At 43.5% G+C, this 23,775-nt stretch overlaps 1 protein-coding gene across 1 annotated transcript in view; it reads right to left on the bottom strand.

Annotated features, from left to right (window-relative positions):
* The window catches only part of SF3B2 (splicing factor 3b subunit 2), a gene marked incomplete in the record, with an annotated part of 1,007,319 nt that overhangs the window by 120,255 nt on the left and 863,289 nt on the right, over window positions 1–23,775 (bottom strand). Inside the window, 1 exon segment of the mRNA XM_044075829.1 lies at window positions 14,151–14,293. Coding sequence (XP_043931764.1) covers window positions 14,151–14,293 — 143 coding nt within the window.

Below are 23,775 nucleotides of genomic sequence, written 5' to 3'. Positions count from 1 at the left end.
CTACCAGAAACCGATGAGAGGAGATCGCTCATTGCCACAGTCTGAGCGCTTCTCGACACAAGGGGTAGGACTTGGTTCCGCCCTGTTTGTTGATATACCATACTACAGACATGTTGTCTGTGTGGACTGCAATTGTCCCCAAGGGAAGAAAGTCATTGAGGGCTTGCAACGTTAAAAGCACTGCTCTCATCTCTAGGACATTTATGTGCAGGTGGTATTCGAACGGTTGCCACGTCCCATGAACCATCCTGCCCTGATAATGCCCCCCCCACCCGATCAGGGAGGCATCCGTAGTGACAGGGGCTACCGGGGTTGGGGGTACAAAGGGTCTGCCTTGGTGAATCTGGAGAGAAGTAATCCACCAAGAAAGATGATTCTTGCAAATCTGTGTCACCAGTATTTGGTGACGCATCGGACGTTGTTGGTAAGACCACTGAGTGAACAACATCCACTGAAGAAGGCGCATATAGAAGCGAGCCAGGGAAGAAGGGTAATGGCCGCATCCATGAGGCCCAACACTTTTAGAACCATTCTGGCTTGTACTTTCTTGCTGGCTAGAATGATTCTCACGTGACCTTGTATATCTGAGATTCTTTGGTCTGTGAGGGTAGCTGACATCCGAACAGTGTTTAAGTTTGCGCCTATGAAAGTAATAGACTGGCAGGGCAATAAGGAGGATTTTCCGTAGTTGATCGAGATGCCCAATTGAGTGCAAAGATTTATTGTGTAATCCCTGGCTTGAAGAAGCTGATGCCTGGTGGTGGCTGAGAGGAGCCAGTCGTCGAGATACGGAAACACCTAGAGTCAAGTCTCAGGTGAGCCGTGACCACTGCCATACATTTGGTGAACACTCTGGGGGCTGTAGTGAGACCAAAGGGCAGGGCTCTGAATTGGAAATGACTGGACCCCAGCCGAAAGCGGAGAAACCTTCTGGAGCGTCTGTGAATTTTTATGTGATAGTACGCATCCTGAAGATCTATTGAGCACATCCAGTTGTCCTTCTGTAAGAAGGGCAGAATTGACTGAAGTGTGACCATTCGGAATCTTGTCTTTCTCACAGACTTGTTGAGACTGCTGAGATCCAATATTGGTCTCCAGTCTCCCGTCTTTGGGGACCAAAAAGAACCTTGAGTAGATTCGGGCTCTGAATGATCTGTTGTAACTGGCTGAATGGCTCTTTTTGCAGAAGTTTTAAAACTTCTAACTCTGCAATTTCCTTAGACCGGGTGGTACATCTGGAAGGGAATTTGAGTAAGAAAGGAGTTTCCTCGAAAGGAATTTTGTAACCCTCGGATATGATCGACTGTACCCATCTGTCTTGAGTTAGGGAAAGCCAGGCTTCTGGGTACAGCGATAGTCTTCCCCCGACTGCCTCCAAGGATGGACAGTTGGGCAACATCTCAGGGATGCTGAAAGGGCTTGTCAGAGAGAGGCTCTCTGCTTCCCTGGTTTTGTGGACCCCCTCTGCCTCTAGGCGTCTGTTTTGTTACCGCTCTGCCTCTAGGGGTAAACTGACCACGTGAATCCGGCGTGACTCCTTGGGATTTGCGGAACCACATTTTGCCACCCTTCTGTCCTTTAGGGTAAGGTCTAGAAGGGGTGGAAAAACGGACCCCTACGGCAGAAAGAGTCTTGCCGTCCTGCTCACACCTGATCAATGTTTCCTTCACTTGAGGGCCAAACAAAGCTGACCCATCAAAGGGAGAGTTTGTGAAGGGCCTTAAAGGATCTGCAAAATTACAGAGCTGCATCCAGGCTTGGCGTCTAAGAGCCACACCTGTACCTCTTGCCCTACTCGCTCCATCTGCTGCATATGATATCAGTCATGGAGGAGTTAGCAATAGAATTAAGGGTTCCTAGCTGCGAAGCAATTTTTCTTGAGCCCCTGCAGCTGTGGGATCCTGTACTACTTCACCTAGCTCCTTAAGGATATCCCTTTGGAGTCTGGTGAAGTGACATAATAGTTCAGCGGCGCATAGCAAAGGTCGCTGAAGAGAACATCCGCTTACCATACCTATCCATGGTCCTAGAGTCCTTATTAGGAGGATGGACAGGCGGAAGGATCTGCAAGTTCCTTCTTAGTGGCAGCCACCACCATGGCATCAGCAGGGACACCTTTGTGAGGAATTGCTTGTCGAAGGGGCAGTAATAAATTTAGAAGGCCTCCTAGGAACTGGCTCTACAGAGTCAGGAGCAGCCCAAGCCTTCGAGCAATAACCTGCATAAGGGGTCGAAGGCGGAGACACCCAGGAGGTGGAGGCTGAGATCCAAACTCCTCCAGGTATACCGACTCATCCTCAGAGGGATTATTGGAGGGCGAGTTTCCCCTCTGTTTAAGGAGTTCTAGGATGTCTGAAAAGGAGACATCCGCAGAGGGGGATCTTGGAGATCCCTCCGACTCATCTAAGTCGGTATCTGAAGTGATAGTCTCGGGGGAGTCTACGTGTTTCCTCTTACAGGTCCTCTTGCGCGGAGGTTCCCCTGACTGATCAGGAGAATCCTCGGAAGAGGGGGTTCTTCCCAGAGGGGAAACCTGAGGCGGAGGATCTCTGGGTCCGGGAGCAAGAGAGATGGCAGAGATATCGACAGGCACCGTATTGGGAGGAGCTACGGGAACAGACTGCTGGCTGAGTCCAGTGGCTAGCACACTCTTCATCACCTCGGCTCCCTCCCAGGGAGGTCCGAGAGAACCCATTCAAGAACCAGGAACTCCAGGGCCCACCGAAAGGAAGGCTCGAGGCAGATGTCGGAGCCGAGCTCACCAAGGCCGAGGCTCCAAGGGAAGAGTGGGTCGGACAAGGGTCCGATGCCACTCACCCCTCGGAGGAGACCAGGAAGCCCGACCACGAATCCCTCTAAGGAAGGTCTCAAGAGGAGATAAGAGTAGAGGCTGAGGGAGCAGAAGGGGGTATCTGTCCCTCAGCCATAGCAGAAACCATTCCCGAAGACTCCAGCTCCAAACTCTGAGGTAGAGTCGAAGGAGGAACTGCAAGGGGGTGTGGACTAATAGTCGTCTGTTGAGACGGACTATGTAGCATCTGGGCCAGTGCCTGTGATTTTAATAATCTACTGACCACCCCCTCTAAATCATGGTCAGAAAGCCTGGATGACCTGGATGATCGGGTCCGATGGTTCCGTTCGAGAGGAGAGGAGGCGGAGCCGAAAGTATCGGTTCCAAGGAAGGGGACCTGGACCTCTTCCTCGAAGGAACCATCGGAGCCGACTAAACCATGGATGCTGTCGGAGCAGACAACTTTTTGGCACCGACAGAAGGTCTCGATGCATCGGCTCCGGCCGGAGCCGATACAGACATAAAAGTAACGGTGTCGGGGCCGGTCGGCGCCGACACCGAAGCCTGAGCCACATGGTGGTCGGAGCCAGTCGGAGCAGACACCGATGTGACCGAACCAGTATCGGCACCGATAGCCATCGGTGCCGAGGGTTTGTGCAAACTAGGATCGGCTCCAGCCGAAGCCAATCTCGTCTCAGAAAGAGTCGGAACCGAGGCCGCAGGCTTAGAGACAGAAGCCTGGGCCTTGGAAGACTTGGAAGTCTTAGTCGGGGCCGACTTAGCCGGAGAGCCCTCCGGTTTAAGAAGGCCCCTCAAAATCAATTTGTTTCTCCTCTCCTGCAGGACTCTCTGGCTAAAAGAATGACATATAGCACAGGAGTCCTGCAGGTGAAGTCGAGCAGTATAAGCAAGAACTGTGACCGTCTGTCAGAGACATCTTCTGACAGCACAAGTCACACTTCTTAAAGCCTGAGACCCTTTCCTTGGACATAGTTGTAACAACACACACACACAACACAGTCCCAAGAAAAAGTTATCCCAAAATAGTCAGATAACTAACCTCTAATACACACACACACACCCTAACAAGGGGGGGATGGGAGGGGAGAAGGCCTGACTAAAAATATAAAGGAGTGAGGGATTTTCTAGTCAGAAAGGGACTTAAATTAACTATAAACGTTAAAAAATAAGGTTTTAAGTTGAAAAGGGGGCTAAAACAGTAATATCTAAATCACTTACCAGGAGCTGGTAAAAGGAGGACCTCATCAGCTGCAAAGCGAGATCTGGGTACTTACCGCCTTGCATCATGGGATATGGGGCTGCCTCGAGCTGGTAAAAGTGACTCTCGAGCTTAGCAAGTGCAGAGTCGGAGCCAAGGATCGGCTCCGAACCCATCAAGCAAGAATGAAGGCGAGATTGACAACTTAACATTTTTTATTTGAGTTCCATGGTATGCTGCTGAAATTTTAGCATATGGAACTGACAATTTAGTGTTCTAACAGCAAGAGTAGCAGAGGTGTATACTTTTTTACCCCATCTGTCTAATGCTCGGGAATCCCTATCTGAGGGTGTGGGATTCTTGGCAGAAGTTGCTTTAATTCCTTTAGGCCCTTGGGAGATAACCTCAGGGTCAGCAGTAGGATTTCTGAAAAGAAATTTGTGAGAGTCAGGGACTCTAATACCAGTCAGGTTTCCTGGGAGCAGGAGGGAGGGTGTCAGGAGTCAAACTAGATTCCATGAAAACATCATCCACAACATCCAGGACAGGAGGAATGGCCAAGGGTCTGTGCTGTGAAAGATCTAAGAATTCCCTGAATCTCTTTTTAGACTAAGGGTAGTCTTGACATTCCCACTGGAAATGCTCCCTTAAAGTATGAAGGGTTTCCCCAAAGGAAATATCCTCGGGAGGAGAGGCTGAAGGAATGGATTCCTCTGCATCAGAATCTTCATAAGCAGAGAGGGGTTGCATGTCTTCATCTTCAGAGGCATCAGAGTCATCTGACTCCTGTTCGGACAAAACTACTGGGGACAAATCTCTTTCTTTTGGAAGGGGCAGCTTGGCTTCCCCTGATCAGTATTATAAGGTCTTACACCATTTTAAGCATTTGAGACTGAGGCAAGGAAGCAGGTGCCTGAGATGGAGTTGTCGGTTTCTTGGGTGTGGTTCGTACTCTGGGACTTAAAAACTCAGTAGTTTTCGAAAGAACAGTAGACACGAAAGAAGTCGTCGGTTTGTGTCGAGAATTGGTAGTGCGAAGTACTTCCTCGGAAGCCGGTGCCTGCTCAGTGGCTCTGGACCCATTCAAGGTAGTGATAACTGCAGGATCCTTAGTCTATGAGTTTTGTGGCATACTCTGAAAGGGTCGCGGTAGTGGCCTGCGAATCCACAGAAGCGGGCATCAGGGGCTGCGAAAGCATCTCAATGAGGACCAGAGAACTGACAACTAGCTTAACCAAAGCACCATTGGTAGGTCTGGACCAGTGCAGTCTGTCTCTGTCTTTATCCTTACGTTTTTTTGGAAGATCTGCTGTTGGATGGCTTACCGAAGCCATATCGGAAATAGAGGACTGAGAGTGAAAATATCTAGCTGCAATAAGGCCTGACGATGTATAGTTCCGGCGTTGAACAAAGCACAAAAATGACAGCGGGGGACGTTGTGGTCTGGGCCTAAGCAAGTGACGCAGTAAGAATGAAAGTCTCGGTGTAGTATTTGCTTTGCACATGCGAGACAATTGTTAACTTTTTCTGACATCGGTTAGAGCAAGGAAAAAGGATCCCAACAAGGTACTTAGCTTTAAAAAGCTCCAACTTCAATTCGGAAAACGAAAACTCAGGTAGAGGCCGACCGGCACTCATGCAAACTGCTTCTGCTTTGGGCTCCTTGTCAAGAAAGAGTGATGTAATGGCATCTGCTGCCTTACTTTATACTACTGATGACCTGATGTCACTCCTCAAGCAACAGCAACTGACGACGAAATACTAAGCCTCTGGTATTCGGGCCGAATGAGGGCTACCCTGGCAGGGATAACCCAAAGGTGATGACTGCAACAGTGAAACATGAACATCTATACTTAGTCAACGAGTCAGCAGGAAAGTACAGTTGTGTACACTTACCATAAATGTACATGTTCGAGTGTTTTCACTGTTGCAGTCATCACATTTGGGTCATCTGCTTGCAGTAGCCCTCAGTCGGCCCGATTATCAAAGTCTTGGGTCCTGCATCAATTGCTGTCATCTTCAGTGATGTTGGGTGTATAAAGCATGCAGCCGACACCATTACATCAGTTTTTCTTACCCCAGATGTCAGGTGATGCATCAAAAAGCTTTTAAGCATAGTAAAGGAGAGTAGAGATATAGCCAAAAGAAGTCAGGGGGCTGGAGGGAAGGTAACCAGGACTGCAACAGTGAACACATTCGAACATCCACATTTATGTAAGTGTATATAACTGTACTATGTTCTTCATGTTTCACTGTTGCAGTCATCACATTTGGGTAGATTCCCAAAGCTAAGGATGGGAGGAGGAATTTAAATAGCATTAGGACCAGCTATAAGGCCCTGCAGGACTGCAGTGGCAAAGCCAGCTCTGGATTTAGAGAAAATTGGCAAATGGTAATGCTTGGTGAAACTATGTACAGAACTCCAGGTAGCAGCTTCTAGGATGTCTCTTGGTAGGGACACCTCTGAGAAAGGCTGAAGAGGTAGATGCAGCCCTGGTTGAATGGGGTCTAATCCCCTGTGGGATAGGTTTTCCATGGTGCTTATAGCAAAAATGAATGCAATGGCCTATCCATTTAGAAATTATTTGCTTTGATATAGCCTTCCCCACTGCCCCTGCAGCAAATGCCACCAACAGTTTTTCAGTTTTCCTTTGAGGTTTAGTCCTGCCCAAGTAAAATCCAAGTTGTCTGTGCACATTTAAGGAGTGCAGTATCCGTTCCCCTTTATCCTGTGGATTAGAAAAGAAGGTTGGCAAATGAATGGATTGATTAAGAGCCACACTGGATACCACCTTGGGCATGAAGGAGGGATTGGTCCTGAGGGACACCCTGTCCGCATGAAAGATGATGAAAGGCTCCACTGCCATAAGGGCCTGCAATTCAGTTACCCTTCTTGCTGAAGTGATTGCTAAAAGGAAAGCTGTTTTCCAAGAAAGGAATTTTAACTCTGCACTTAGAGCTGGCTCAAAAGGAGGAAGAGTGAGTTTTTCCAATACAAAGTTAAGGCCCCAGGCTGGAGGTGGGGCTCTCCTGGGTGGTCTTAAGTTTTTGGCCCCTCTGGGGAACTGCTTGAGCAGTGGATGAGAAAAGAGGGGTGGTTCTGTGTTGTAATGAGCTGAAATGGCTGAGGCGTGAATTCTGATGGATGAAAAGGAAAGGCCCTTGTGAAGCATCTTGTTAAGTATTGAAGAATCTGAGGTAAACTGGGCACTGCTGTGGCCATCCCTTGAATCTGGTTCCAGGAACAGAATCTTTTCCATTTTTCAGCATAAGATTTTCTAGTACTAGGCCTTCTTGCCTCCAAAATGACATCCAACACTTGTTTACTGAGGGATGGTAACTGAGAGATTAGGTGATTAGCCAGGCTGCCAGGTTCAGGGTTTGAAGCTGGGGGTGCAGAATCTGGCTCTCCTGCTGGGACAGCAGGGTAGGCATCTGAGGCAGGTGTCATGGGGCTAGCAGTGACACACTGCGCAGGAGGGGCTATCAGTGTTGGCGTGGCCAGTTTGGTGCAATCAGTATCATCATTGGTTTGTCCTGTTTGATCTTTAGTAGTACTTTGGAGAGGAGAGGCAGAGGAAGAAAGGCATAAACTGACAGATTTTTCCAGCTGAAGGACAGAGCATCCAATTTCCAAGTTTGTTTGTGGGGAGTCCTTGTGCAGAATTTGTCTAATTGGTAGTCCTGGGGGGAGGAAACCGGTCTATAGCTGGGATCCCCCATTTGTTTATCAACATGTTGAAAGGCTTTGGTTCCAGTTTCCACTCGTGTGAATCCATGAGATTTCTGCTTAGTTCGTCTGCTAGCGCATTTAGTTTTCCTGGCAGGAATTGAGCCTGTAGATGCACTTGGTAGCTCAAGGCTGTGTTCCACAGAGCCATGGCCAGTCTGCAGAGGGGGTAAGAATTGGTACCCCCTGCTTGTTTATGTACCACATAACAGTGGTGTTGTCCGTCTATCATTAATTGTCCTGGAAGAATGTGGTCCTTGAAGGCTGTCAGAGCATTCTGTACAGCTAACATTTCTTTTTGATTAATATGCAGGTGAATTTGACTTCAGTTCCATTTGCCCTGAATGCACTTCCCTGCCAGGTAAGCCCCCCCCCCCCCATGCATAGTCTGATGCTTCTGTTAGGGTTTGGGCGGCAGGGGGTAGAGTGAATGGTAATCCCTTGTTTTGGTGGCAGACCTCTGCCCACCAAAGGAATTCTAGCCGTAGGCAAGGTATGATAGGAATCATTACTTCTAGTCCCTGAGAATGTTGACGCCATAGGCTTTTTAGATACCATTGTAGTTTCCTCATATGCAGTCTTGCATATGGAATTAGTAGAATGCAGGAGGCCATGAACCCCAAGGCCTGCAGTATTTGCCTTGCGATAGCAGGGTTTTAGTGGCCACTAGTTTGAAGTAAGTTGTCAAATGATTTTGTTTCTCTGGCGTGAGGAAAGCCATCTGGGAAGTTGTGTTCAAGCTTGCTCCCAGGAATATAATTTGTTGAGAGGGTACCAGATGTGATTTCTTTTCGTTTATGGTGTACCCCAGACAAGTTAGCACCTTTTGTACAAATGCCAGATGACTCAAAAGTATGTCCTGGCTTTCTGCCTGAATTAGACAATTGTCTAGGTATGGGCATATTTGAATATTTCTTTGCCTGCAAAACGCAATGAGTGGAGCTAGGGCACTTTGTGAATACCCTGGGCGCAGTAGATAAGCCAAAGGGCAGTGCAGGGAACTGGCAGTGCATGTAACCTGCTTTGAAGCGTAGGTATCTTCTGCAAGATTCCCTGATTGGGATGTGCAGGTAGGCTTCCTTTAAATCCAGTGTTGCCAACCAGGTATCTTTGCTTAGCATAGGAAGCAACTGAAGAGTTAGCATCTTGAATTTTGGAATCACCAAAAAGGTGCTTAAGATAAAAAGGTCCAGGATAGGACGCCATGAGTTGTCTTTTCTGGGTACCAGGAAAAGTCTTGAGTAAAAACCTTGTCCCTTTTCCTCTTCTGGTATAGTCTGAATAGCCTTTATGCTTGAGAGAGAGTACTTGCTTTTTGGCCTCTGCCCACTGATTTGGGGGTAGATCTGGCCAACCATTTGGGGTTGGTAACGTGTTGAAATGAAATCTGTATCCTTGGGAAACTATATTTAAAACCCATTTGTCCTGGGTAATGAGTTCCCAGTTTTTTGCCTGCAGAGCAATCTTTCCCCCTAAAGGAGCAGTCAGTTGAGAAGTGCTTGGAAGTTTTAAAGTTAAGTGACTGAGACAGTTTACCACAGGGGGAGTCTTACTACTCCCTGATTTGGAAGTGGGAGCCCCTCACTGCTTAGTCCTGTGCGTAATCTGGGACTGAAGCCTGAGTGTTCTGCTGGTTCTGGGTTTGGAACGGAGACGGCCTGGAAGAGGCAGGAAAGGACCAATTCTTAGAGGGTCAATGCCTACTAAATCTTGGAGGCTGTACTTGTAGGAAATCTTTAACAGTTTGCATAGATTTAGCTTTTTCCTGTCTTTTTAAGAACTGCTTCTGCTTTGTTGACAAACAGGCGGTCCTGATTTAAGGGAGCATCCAGCAATTTAACTTTAACATGATCTGGCAAGCATTGCTCCTTAAGCCAAGCATGCCTTCTAAGTACAGACCCAGTGACAGCAGTCCTGCAAGATGCCTCTAGTGAATCAAAACCACATTGCAAAGTGTTTTCCAACCTGTTCGGCAGAATGCATTAAATCCTGTAAATCCTTATTTTCAGCACAGTCAGGAATCAAAATAATTTTCTGTTTAAGCAATCCCATAATATGCTGCTGATACTTTAACAAATGAAACTGGCAATTTAAGGCCCTAATGGCCAAGGTTGCAGAAGTGTATACCTTCTTACTCCATCTATCCAGCGCCCTGGAGTCTCTATCAGAGGGAGCAGGATTTTTGGCAGTAGTAGCCTTAATGCCCTTGGGTCTCAGACTCCAAACGGGTCTCAGGATCCACAGTAGGATTTTTAAAAAGGAAGTTGAGAGAGTCAGGAACCCTGTAACATCCATCAGGTTTTCTGGGAGCAAGAGGTAAAGAGTCAGGGGCCAAGCTAGATTCTGAAAAGGCATAATCAACAATGTCTAGTACAGGAAGTATAGCTATAGGCATGTGCTGGGGCAGGAGTAAGAAATCTCTAATTCTCTTTTTGGAATAAGAGTAATCCTGGCTTTCCCAACAAAAATGCTCCCTAACAGTATGCAAGGTTTCACCAAAAGAGAAATCCTCTTGGGGGGAGGCAGAGGGAATGGAGTCCTCAGCATCAGAATCCTCACAGATAGATAAGGGTAAACCTGATCATCAGAGGAAACAGAAATTTCAGAATGCTGGTCACAAGTATCATAAGCAAATTCAGTCCTAGCTTTCAGAGGTGGAAGGTTGGCTTCCCCTGATTAAAGTAATAAGGTCTTCAGCCATTCTTATCAACTTGTTTTTTAGGCATAGAGGCCTGACCATGTGGCATGGGCATCGGTTTTCTAGGCATGGTTCAAGATTTAGGCCTTGAAGAAGATGACGTTGATTTAATATGCAAGTCAGTAGGCTTGAATACACCCTCAGAAGCCGGAGCCTGCATAGTGGCCCCGGACTCATCCAAGGTAGACACATCTGCAGGTTCCACAGTTGAAACATCTCACGGCATACCGAACTCCGAATGGGTCTCAGTAGAGGCCTGCAAATCTGAAGTAGCAGGTATCAGGGGCTGCGAAAGCGCCTCACTGAGAACTGGCGACTGGCTTAGGAGAAGCGTCGTCGGCAGCTTTGGACCTTGGCGGCCTGTCTCTGTCTTTACCTTTGCGTTTTTTCAGAATGTCGGTAGTCGGATGGCTAACCGAAGACGTATCTGGATAACTGAACAGAGTACCAAAATATTGAGAAGCGTAAATATACCGACAATGAATAGTTTGTTGCTTAAATAAAGCATAAAACCGACAGCGAGGTGCATTGTGGTCAGGGCCTAGGCAAGGAATACAGTATGAATGGAAATCTTCATGAGGTGTTTGCTTTCCACAAGAAATACAATTATTGAGTTTTACTGACATCGGTTTAGAGCAAGAAAAAGTTTCCTCAACGGGGTACTTAGCTTAGTTGAAGACTTCGGTTCTGAAACTCGAAAACGAAAATTTCAGGAGTCGACCGACTGGCACTTGTAAACTGCTTCTGCTTCGGGCATCGCACAGCAAGAAAGACTGATGTAATGGCATTGGCTGCATGCTTTATACCCCTGACTACCTGATATCACGGAAGATGAGACAGCAACCGACACAGGACCCAAGACTTTGATAATCAGGCCGACTGAGGGCTACTGCAAGTAGATAACCCAAATGTGATGACTGCAACAGTGAAACACAAAGAACATCACTTCTCGATCGCTTGAGTGGCAAACGAGATCTGGGGATGTGGCCCAGAGCATCATGGGACAGGGGTTAGCCTCGAGCCAGTGGAAGCTCTCGAGCTTTAGTATTCGCCAGAATCGGAGCAGAGATCGGATCCGAATCCAACTTGCAAGAATTACGGCGAGATAGGACAACATAACATACAATATTTGCTTAATCTTATCAAACATACCACAATACTACAAAGAAATAAAGCACTAAAGAAGAAAACAGAAATACTAAGAAATCATTTTGCAGTCTTCAGTTAATCTACCCATTACCACCATGCATTAATGCCATTTCTCAAAATGAAAAAAATGTACACAATAAGTAAAAGGATGTGAAAAGGTTAAATAAATGACACAATCCTAAAAAGTGCCTTTTGTACAGACTACCTGCAGCCTACCTCTTCTCTGCTAAAAGTAATGAGCAGAAATAAGCTGGGTACTTGTGTATTATCGCAACCATATTACAGAGTTGCCCTAATTCATAATCTTATACTGAAACTAGTTAATCCTGCTGTGGAAAGGGGCTGTGTAAACTCCATATCTGTTTTCTATCACATTGCTTCTGAAACAGGGAGAGGAAAAACGGGCAAAAATTCCTCCACCTGGGTCCCGTCCTTTACTGCCATAACTGAGTGCAACATTTGCTTTAGGCATAGAGTAGCAGCTTGCCAGTAACAGCAACTCGTCGGGCTTAACATTATAGTGGGGTTGTTTACATGTGCTTTTTTAACCATTTCGTTTTGCTCTCACTTTATGTAGGGCTGAACTAAGGCGTGCAACCCCTTTGTGCTCCGTGCAGGGAGGTCTTCTTTTTAAAATGTGTTTTCAACAGTTTTCTTTATTTACAGCACTGCAAGCTTCTCTAACAGGCTTCGCCACAAGACATGGGTGAGTACACCTGTTTTTATGTCTGTGAATGATTTTTACTTTGGTTATAATCACTTTTTACAAAAGATTCATCAGTAAGAGTAAACACAATCCTTAGTGCATTTGAGTGTGGAAGAATCTCTGCTTGTTAATGTAATAACTGCCGCTTTATTACTTCTTCCCTGTTCATTTTATTTTGCATTAACTCGCGGTGATAAAAGGATGCTACCTGGCCTGGGAAGAGGATTTTGGCAGTTATTCATGTTCCTGTTTGAGAACCAGGGGGATAGAAAACTGATTTGCATTTTACACACCCCTTTTTAGTTTACAATGAAGTTGTTTCACGAAAACACCAGGAATTCTACTGGTTTACAAATCTGGTTGTGATAATACGCAAGTACCATAAGCTGTAAAACTAAAAAGCACAATAAATTAAAGATAAGGATGCTAGACACATGGCTCAAAACCCAATGCTTTAGAGAGAGAAAAAAAACACAGGCCCAAAAGCTGTCCTTACAAGAATGTTTCACTTTCACTTCATACAAGTGTAAATTAATCATTGGCAAGGGGGGAGGAAAAAGGAGAAGTGCAAGGTTGTTTTGCTTCAATCAAGCTATGTGACTGGCACAGTTGAGTCTAGCTGATAAGGAGCCACAATACCAGTAGACATGCACAATGTACATATGGTGAGCCAGTGGTTTTCGTAGTGTACTAACTTCCTTGGCAAGCCATGGCATTAAAAATGTCAAGTAAACATGGCTGTGACATAGATGTGCACCTCTGTGACAGTTCAAAGACAGGCTGCATCACTCACTGAAGTAAAGTAATTTCAATTTTACTGTCCCGCTCTGGGTAATGTCTAGGAGCAGCTGAAGAAGTCTGTAGAAAATGATGACAGACACCAACTCAGAAGCCACCAGAGGTTGTGTATGGTTAAAAGGCATTCTCAAAGCCCATGCTGGGGAAGCATAACACAAAGAACAAAGTCAAACTGGTATGTTCTTCTAGCAGATGTCAGTTTCAGAATAGGTCCACTTCAGTAATCATCTCCCATTTCACCAAATGCAAATTTATCAGTCCAAAATGACAGAAAATTGTCTAAAAGCATAAAAATATCTCGGCCCCCAAACTCCCTTAAATATAACTTCATGGTTGCCCAATCAAGGGAAAACATACTCTGCAAGTAAGAAAACTGAAGTGGGATAAAATGTGATTTTACAATCAAATCAACTAATGCAACAGGCCAGGGAAACATAATACTGGGAGAGTGAAACTGGGGGAGATAAATGTGAACCACTTGATCATTAACTACATGTATGGCAATCCATCACCATTATTCTATATAACTTGAGATGCAACAGAGTATTGCTATTATTGCCATCAACAAACTGCTACAATAAAATGTTAAGTAGCAAGGGGGAGTGTCTGCTTATGTATGTTAAATTCACAGTAAGTAATTATACTGCCCAAAAGAGGAGTTGTAAATAAAAACTGCTTCTCCCACATCTCCAGATATATTAAGATTTAAAATGAACAATCAAGTGGGGTAAGGAGAAACTTCCTTACTCTCAGTTTTGTGATCTTACTAAAAAGCACTGGGTGTTTTTTTGGATTTAAACAGGATTTGAACATCATTGCACCAGATATCATTTAAAACATGGCAGCACTGATAAAACTTGCGTAACTCATGGATGGTATATCCAGAAGACATTTGGATACTATTCTGAAGTCTGCTAGGATGCTTAATTAAAAAAAAAGCAAAACCAAGGAAATAGGTTATTTTCATGTTTTAAGTGTGCTTCTAAACAGCTCCTGTACCATGTGACAGAACTCTGACAATTTCCAGACAATGCTACAGACTAACTCTATGATTCTGACCTGTCAGCAGGTGTGATGAATCCAGTATCATCTTGTTTGTCCTCATCACTTTCATCCTCGTCCTCCTCTTCAGATGATTCTTCATCTGATGGTTCTAGTTCACCCCATGGTGTCCGATCAATCTCTTCTTCTTCACCCTTTGCCTAACATTTATTGACAAACAGTTAAACATTACAGAAAAAGAAAGTTGTGCGAGAATATGCAACATGACAGTATATTTTTTCATACAAAGATCTCTATTACAGTACTCTTCTTTATAATGGTAATTAGCTGCAAGTGGACAACTCCCATCTAACCTGACTTCCAGAGCTTTTGGACATACCCAGGGAACAGATGAATGCCTTGCCCTATACAGGATTTTGGCAAGGTGGTAGCTTAAAATGGACAGCACCATATTCCATCTTTTCAGTATAACAAAGAGGAAGTGTACCGACTGTAATAACAGTCCTGTAAGAAAAAGGTGCCTGTTTGGTACCCTTTAGGACCAATGGCAGAAACATTTCCCAAGTTGCCTGGAAAACTCCCCTTTCCCCAAAAAGTGACACTTTCCTCTCATACTGTACGTGCCTTCAGTAAACAGAGTTGAGGGAAGCACAAAAAAGCAACAGCCCCTTCCAAGAGGAAAAAAAAAAGCTTAACACAAAGTGGTGAATGGAGGAAAGGTATGTTATTGAAGAGGGTCCTTTTTTCCCTCAATGATGTATTCTTATGGGGAGTCTAATTTTCACATGTTAAGAAGAGGGGTATTTTTGGTAGCCTTTAACATACAGTTAGTAGCTAATCATCCTGAAGGGCTATGTTCATGGGAATACATTACTGACAAAAAAGACCTGGATTTGAAAATAACTGCAATGTAAAATGCCTCAGAGGTGTTCAAGGAAGACCAAGATGTGACTGCACATATGCAATCAACAGCAGCGACAAGGAAAAAAAAACACAGTAGAAGTTGCTACTGCTTTAGTAGAATGAGTCCTGGGGGTTACAGGGAGAAGCTTTTCCTATTTATTGCACCCCAAACAATATAATTACCTAACAATCTGAAAAGGGTAGGTATACACATTTTCCTACATTGTCCTAACAAAGCAAAGGCTACAAACAGATAGATGTCTTTTGAAAAGATGTGGTTCTGTACACAAAGAACCTAAACTGCCTATAGATATTAATTTTAGTAGTACTGATGAGTGGAAAGCACTACTAACAATATGCAGGACTGCATCAGATAAGCCTGTCATCTAGGAAAATAGATGTGTCTTTACAATGTAAACACCTTGGTGAAACAACATGACAGACAAACATACTAAGAAAAAGTAGATGTCAATCCTGAAAAATCAGAAAACTTACCAAGAGAAGTAGATATCAGTCTGGAAAATCAACCCAACCCAGCCCATCTCCAACCAATAACTCCAAAAGCATTGCTTCACAGTTTAACATTCTATAAGTACTTTAACCTCCCTTCTACAAAACACTACTATAAACTGGATCATCCCACCCCAATCACTAAAGTCATAACAGACCTTCAAAGTCACTCAGTGCAGTACAAACATCTACAATTAAAAAATACCTAAACTCCCTTAAGACAACTATTGCCCTTAACATCCATCTGAACACCACCAACTCCATACAGATAGCATTCCATATCCTGTCTCAATTCTAATAAACTGCTCTATCCAAGAAAAATATATCCCCACATCTTATGGAAAAAATATCCTTTATAATACCCATTGTCTCACCTTTATCCAACACCTTGGAAAGATGTGAACTAGATAAGCAACCCCACAAAAGTGAAACAGAACGCCAGGACCAACAATAAAAAAACAGGAAAATTTAATGACAAAACATCCACCGACTTCCTTTTCCTAACTACTTCCTTTTTTACCTTAAGTAAAAGTTTAAGTGGATACCCTCTATCTATTAACATACCAACAAGCTTGTATATTTCCTGTTTTTATCAATAACTGTCTTTCCTATATAATGTATTAGCCAATCCTTCCCCATCCTTAAAAATAGTCAAATCCAGATAATTCACTTTGTCAGAAAACTGGTGGAAGAATTTATATATTCAACAAACTCAATAACACTGCTCTCATCCCCATCCCATAAGATAAGTAAATCATCCAAATACCTGTCTACTTTCTCCCAAAATCTAGATTGAAAAATACAAGTTCTCTCCCATGCCAATAGTACAAGATTAACTCCAGAACACTGCTGATATATTTCACCTTCAAATTTGATGAAGTTATTTTTCAAAACAGTTTCCATCAAATCACATGTGATGTTGATCTTACTTTTGTCAAAACTAGAACTAAGCAATAAACTGTCACAAAACATTTCCATACCTTCACTATGTGGAATGACTGAAAACAAATTAACAACATCTATTGTTAAAAAACAAAAAGTCCTGTTACACTTGCCAATAGCCTTCAGCCTCAGTCTTTGATGATATGAACTACATCACTAGTGGTAGTTTTACAAACTTCATCAACAAAAGCTGCAAGAGGCTCAGTCTTGGAGCCCCTAGCAGATACTATTGGCCTAAATTGTTATACCAAAGATGCTTGGGGTAACAGGATATTTGACTGAAAGAAATCAAATTCGATTCTGTTATCTCACCTTGAAATAGGGCATCTAACAAATACAAATCAATTCTTCTATAAGCCACGTTCATTTCATTAACCGATACCTTTATCTTCAAGTAAACACATCAAGGATGTCGAATAATCAATTTGGTTCATCAAAACCATACCCCCACCTTTATCTGGTCTCATACATCTAATGCTATTCGATGATTTGAATTCTTTAAGGACACCCCTCTCCACAGGGGTGAGGTTATCCGAACTAGTATCCTTTCTATTACATATTCTTCTGACCTCAAACTCCATAAGTTTTTCCAGGACTGAAATTTCATTGTGTCTAGGTGGTATGAATGTACTCTTCCTTTTCAAATTAGAACCATGATTGTTACAATTCATAAAAGACATCTCCTTTTTATCATGAAAATACATCTCCAGGTTTAATCTCCTCATAAACAATTTAATGTTAATCAAAACCTGGGATACATCCAATCTGAAACTGGGTACAAAACTAGTTCCTTTAGTAAACAATTGAAAATGCACATCCCCTACTACCGTGTCAGTGTAATTGTAAATAAAAAAACCTTGTTGTTTAATGATTTTACACTCAGCACATAAACCTGTCGAACTAACACTCATGTGTCCAATGATGGTATCTTCTTGTTTGTTACCAATGTTGTCATTAACACAAAAAGGTGATACTATATCATATGAATTACTTATAGCATCAAAATTGTCCACATCACAAACATCACAATCAACTAAAAAATTATTGCTGTTACAAATAACTTCCTGTAATACCATACATTCATTACATTGAACACCCCCCCCCATTATTAACGCATGTTAAAATGTCAGCATGCTTTGGCTCAACACATACAATGTTACAATCAATATCCAACATAATAGAAGTCACTAAAGTCTCCTCGATTGGTAGCCTCGGCCTCCATACATCTGTCCACCCGGTCTCTGATCTTTGTTCCTCAGTCTCGGACCTTGCTCCAAAAAAACTTCCTCTTCAAAGCCAATGTCCTGCAATCCAGTTTTAACCATCTCAGATGTACTCACATTGCCAGAAACAATTCTTCCTTGACCCCCCTTCCCCATGAAAAATGATTTTGATAGTCAATTCTGTCCCTGGCTAACTTTTTCTGTTTCAGTGCCTTAGGTTCCTAAGAACCCTTTGGAATTTTGCTTCATATTAAAAGAAAATCAAATCTGTAGTAATACTGTCATGTAATCTGCAAATATCACCTCTTAGTGCTGCTAATCTAGCCCCATTGTTCCTGATGATAATATCTAACATATCTAACCCTGCAGGGTTGTCAAGTCAGAAGGCTTCACTGCCTTCCTCGCCATCGGTAATTTTTACCAACTTGGCTCTAGGGCACTGTTTAAAAGTGCCTTATTGCTCCAGAAAAGAAAGATTCAAGTTGCAGTGCCCTGTACAAACACAAACAAGCTGCACTTTGTAATCTGTTCTTCCAAGCCATAAAAGCCTCCAACCATGAGCACACCTGGCAGGCTGACTCCGATTGAAGCAGCACTGGCACCACCAAGACTCCTCCGATTGGTCCCAGGAGCCAGAATCGGAACTCCACGAACAATCTGAATTGTTGCAATTTTGGTGGAATAGAATCAGCCGGGAGTGAAGGGTGAACAGTTCTACGTGTCAGTAGGACTGACATCCATCAGGTCTTTAAAAGAAAGATCTTGGAAAGATGTATTCACTCTCAGCTTATTACATATATTACCTTTCATAATATCTGCTCTCAGCATGGTCTCAGACTCGGTCACAGAAAAAAACTGCCCTTCTAAGGTTCACAGAGGTTCACAGGCATTAAGTCACAATAGAAATTCAGGTCTTCTAACATCAGCTCTATTTTTGGATCCATCCAAGGCATTTGACGCAGTCATCAAATTCTTATAACTAAACTCTAATCCTGTGGGTTATCACCTTCCTCACGCAAGTGGTTTCTAAGTTACCACACTAATAGGTTCAAAGTAGTGAAATGGCAAGATGATTTCTCCTCTTTCTTTCCTGTATCCATCGGTGTCCCATAAGGGTCCATTCTTGGACCACTACTGTTTAACTTATCAACCAAGGACGCCACCATAGTACAATAGTGTACAACTCCACTCTAATATGTGCTGCTAGTACACTATCCATTTTCCAATACTCGCACAGAAATGCTTTTCCTCCATAGAAGCTTACTTTGAAAAATCAACTTCTTTTGGAAAAAAAAAATAAAAAAATACCCCCCCCCCCCCCACTAAAGTATTACTGTTCTCCCTCAATTCTCTATTCTCCCTAAAAAATACCTTTTGCATACTATCAATTAACAAGACCAATACTGAACTGGTACCCACACCAAAATAATAGGTGTGATTATAGAGGATTGCTATCTTCAGGAAGCCATGAAGACAACACACCGAAAGGTAGGCTGCCTCTACAGTGTAAAACACTACATTGCTGATACGCCTCTCCTGTCCTAATCAATCCCAACTTCTCTCTATCAGCCAAATTGGAACAATGCTGGAAGTAGCCAAATTTGCAACCAACCAACAATACAGATCACTGCCTCACTCTAATGCAACTAAACTGACTCAAACTAAATCATCTGCTGTATTCACTATTAATTACAACCTTTGTACTACTGCACAACCCTAAAAAATTCCCATCTCTTCATTCCATCATTCAGCCTTACACTACTGACAGACCTCTACACTCCATAACTAAATCCAACAATGCATTGCAAACAGATGGAATATCATCCCACTCCACTTAAAAACACTCTGCAACCTGAAAGACTTTAAATAATAAATGGTTCTGCACCTGACCTGCACCACCCCTGGTTAAACTAGCAGTAACACTGCTACATGCATTCATCTTACAATACTCTGAGGAACAAAACTTAATGTACTACTACCACAACTATTCTCTCTACCATCTTTCTCTGCGCCTCCTCCTGTCCTCTCTTTGGGTTACTCTAACTTATTTTCTTATGTCCTAAATTTTGAACAAGTTTTTACACGAACAAATACTATGCAAAACCTGATAATCTATGCCTAATAATAGTGCACTGCATGCACCTCCCTGTATTAAAAAAAGTATATATTCATGTACAACTCATGCAACTTATTTTTAATCAAAACTGTTTGTAAATGATGTAACGGATGTCAAGGATGTCTGAATAATGGAACTGTTGCTCATGAATGAAATGGACTGTGAATGATGAAAAAATACAAATGATGTCCACGATGTCTGTAAAATGGAGCTTTTCTATCAGGGCATCTGCTAAAAAAGGCACATCTCAGTTGGACTTTCCCGATAAATGCCAATAAATAAATAAAATAAACAGTCATAAGCATTATAATACACAGGACATTATATACACACACACACACACACACACACACACACACACACACACACACACACACGACATTAAATGCTGGATTAGTGGAAAAGCCATAGTCTACATTAACTCTAGATTTAAAGACATCTTATCCAAAAGAACAGATAATGAGAAACCCTTCCCCAGATATTTCAACTCACAATGGAAATCACGTTTCAGTGGGTCCACTACAAACAGAATAATGTGACTGTTAAAGACTTGTCTATTATTATTAAAATATTAAGCAACTACTACTCCACTGTCTGCCGCTCACTATTAAACAGGCTTATTAAAAACTGCAATTTTGATAGTACTTTCTGTCTGATGGTTGGAGAAGAGGTAGCACAGCTGTCTCAAGTTATTAGGGCTCATGCTAGCAGTCTTATCAGGATATTTTATTTATTTACCAAGGGATTTATTAAAGAAGCCATTGCTACTTATTCTAATGCACTACTGCATGGAGAGGTTCTCACTGAGTGGCACTTAAACATTATCCATGCACACCAAGCGAGGAGATTGGACGTGGTCACTTGTAAACTTAATAGAGAAACTTGGGCCACTTACTAAAAAGTACAGTAAGCACACTGATGTTATAGCAGGCACACGTGATCATTTTAGCAGACTTTTATGAACCAGCTAAGTAAAGCTTTGGCTCAAGATTAAAAAAGTACAGTTATGCAAGAACTTACCATGACAGTAGATATCCTACTGGTCATTACTGCAGTATTCCTAACAGATGGTTTGTAGCTCGCTGATGTCCATCTGGGGTATCAAAGCTTTACCTTCCAAGGGCAATGTCCAGATGACCTCAGCTTGTCTGAGTAGGGGTATAAAATCGGACATGTGCAAGATCATCAGACCACCTCCAAGCCATCAGTGCTCTTAAGAAAACTAAGGAAGAAAACGGGTCAGCTAGGAGGGGCTTAGTCTGAAAAGGTAAGTAAATTCATCCCAGAACAGGGGCAATATCCTTGCAGTCTGTGTGCTTGTGCGCGCGAGTGAGAGAGATAGTATTTTTTGCCAGCAGTAACAGAAAAGAAGATAAGGGGGCTAAGATGGGAAGGAATACAATTGTGATCATTAGGACATCTACTTTTACAGTATGTTCTTAGACCAAGTACAGTTTTGTACCTACCATAAATGTAGATGTTCGAGTGTATACCCTGCTGCAGTCATCACACTTGGGCTATCCTGTTGTCAGGTGGTCCCGCAGTCAGCCGGAATTCCAAAGTCTTGGTCCGGCGTCGGTTGCTGTCGCTTCTTCCCTGACGTCAGTGCGCCAGGGGTATACAAGAGGCATCAGACGCCATTTTCTTCAGTTTTTCTTGCCATGTCAGGTGCCCCCCTAAAAGGTGATCAGTAGATAGTACCAATAACAAAAGTTTAGCACAAGCAAAACATCCCTCCAGCTATAAGCAAATACACCACAAAGGTTGTATCAGATTTTAAGGTATTGAAAGGTTTCAGTTAGGTCAGAGGGGATGGAGGGAGGGTAACCTGGACTGCAGCAGGGTATACACTCTTAACATCTACATTTATGGTAGGTACAAAACTGTACTATGTTCATCGTGTTACCCTGCTGCAGTCATCGCACTTGGGTTGAATCCCAAAGCTAAGGATGGGAGGTGGAGTCAAACAGGGTTAGAGGAGGCTAGAAGGCCCTGCAAAACTGCAGTGGCGAAGCCAGCTCTAGACTTAAAGTGGTAAGTGATAGTGTTTGGTGAAGGTGTGTACTGAACTCCAAGTTGCAACTTCCAGAATATCCTTGGTTGGCACCCCCCTGAGGAAGGCTGTAGATGTAGCTGCTGCCCTGGTGGAGTGGGGCCTTATGCTAGCAGGAACTGGTTTTCCATGATGGGTGTAGCAAAAACGTATGCAATGTCCTATCCATTTGGAAATGGGCTGTTTTGAGATAGCCTTTCCTTGTGATGCTGTAGCATAGGATACAAAAAGCTGGTCAGATTTTCTGAAAACCTTAGTTTTATTCAAGTAGTAACGTAGTTGCCTGTGAATGTCCAAGGAGTGCAGGAGTCTTTCTCCTTTGTTCTGTGGATTTGGGAAGAAGGTGGGTAAATGGATGGTTTGATTTAGAGCCACACTGGATACCACCTTTGGCATAAAGGAGGGGTTAGTTCATAGAGAAACTCTGTCTTGATGGAAAATGAGGACAGGCTCTACTGCCATTAGTACCTGTAGCTCTGAGACTCTTCTGGCTGAAGTAATGGCTAGCAGCAGGGCAGTCTTCCATGATATAAACTTTAAATCAGCTGAGAAAGCTGGCTCAAAAGGTGGCAGCGTAAGTTTTTCCAGAACAAAGTTGAGGTCCCAAGTTGGTGTTGGTGCTGTCCTGGGAGGCCTAATATTTTTGGCCCCTCTGAGGTAATGCCTTAGAAGTGGATGTGAAAATAAGGGAGGATCCGTGTTGTAGTGAGCTGAAATAGCTGAGGCGTGGATTTTAATAGATGAAAAAGAAAGTTCTTTGTGTAACATCTCAGTTAAATATTGTAGAATCCGAGGTATGTCCGGCTCAAGGGTATTTTGGCCTTTAGCTTGGTTCCAGGCACAAAATAATTTGTCTGAGTAGGCTTTCCTAGTGCTGGGCCTTCTGGCCTCCAGAATGACATCCATAACAGCTCGTGAAAGAGGAGCTGGCTGGTTGCTTAGGTGATTTGCCATGCAGCCAAATTTAAGGTTTTGAGCTGGCTGTGTACAATCTGACTGTCTTGCTGTGTGAGCAGATGAGGAATTTGTGGTAAAATCCATGGTGGGCAGTGGGCCATGTTCCTTAGTAGTGGGTACCAGTGCTGGCGTGGCCAGTCTGGGGCAACGAGTATCACTCGGGGTCTCTCCATCCTGACTTTCAGAAGCACCTTTGTGAGAAGGGGCAATGGAAGAAAGGCATATACTGTTAGCATTTTCCAACTGAATGAGTGTGTGTCCACTTTCCAAGCTTGATGGTGAAATGTCCTGGTGCAAAATTTTGATAGCTGATAGTTTTGGGGGTTGGCAAACAGGTCTATGTCTGGGTGCCCCTATTTTTGAGTTATCATTGCAAATGCTTGTGGATCCAGTTTCCACTCGTGGGGATCCATGATGTTCCTGCTTAGGTCGTCTGCCAATGTGTTCTTTTTTCCTGGCAGGAATTAATCTTGTAATTGAACTTGGTAAGCCAGTGCTGTGCTCCACAAGGTCACTGCTTGCCTGCATAGAGGGTAGGAATGTGTACCCCCTTGCTTGTTTATGTACCACATTACTGTGGTGTTGTCTGTCCTTATTATAAGCTGTCCTGGATGTAAGAGGTACTTGAAGGCTGTCAGAGCATTCTGTACAGCTAGCATTTCTTTTTGATTGATGTGCAGATTTCCTTGATCTGCAGTCCATATGCCTTGAACGCACTTGTCCTGCCATGTGTGCCCCCCAGGCATAGTCCGATACATCTGTTGTCATAGTTTGCCTGGTTGTGGTAAGGTGAAAGGCTGACCCTTGTTGAGGTGACATGCCTGTGACCACCACAGAAACTCCTGTTGAAGGCAGGGAATGAGAAGTATCATTGTTTCCAAGCTGTGGCTGTGTTGAGTCCATACGCTTTTCAGGTACCATTGTAATTTCCTCATATGCAGTTTTGCAAATGGTATTAGTAGTATGCAAGATGCCACG

The sequence above is a fragment of the Protopterus annectens genome, chromosome 6.part1 (assembly GCF_019279795.1).
Source record: "Protopterus annectens isolate FY-2018-M chromosome 6.part1, PAN1.0, whole genome shotgun sequence".
Taxonomy (NCBI): domain Eukaryota; kingdom Metazoa; phylum Chordata; order Ceratodontiformes; family Protopteridae; genus Protopterus; species Protopterus annectens.
This window is presented reverse-complemented; position numbering and strand designations above follow the sequence as displayed.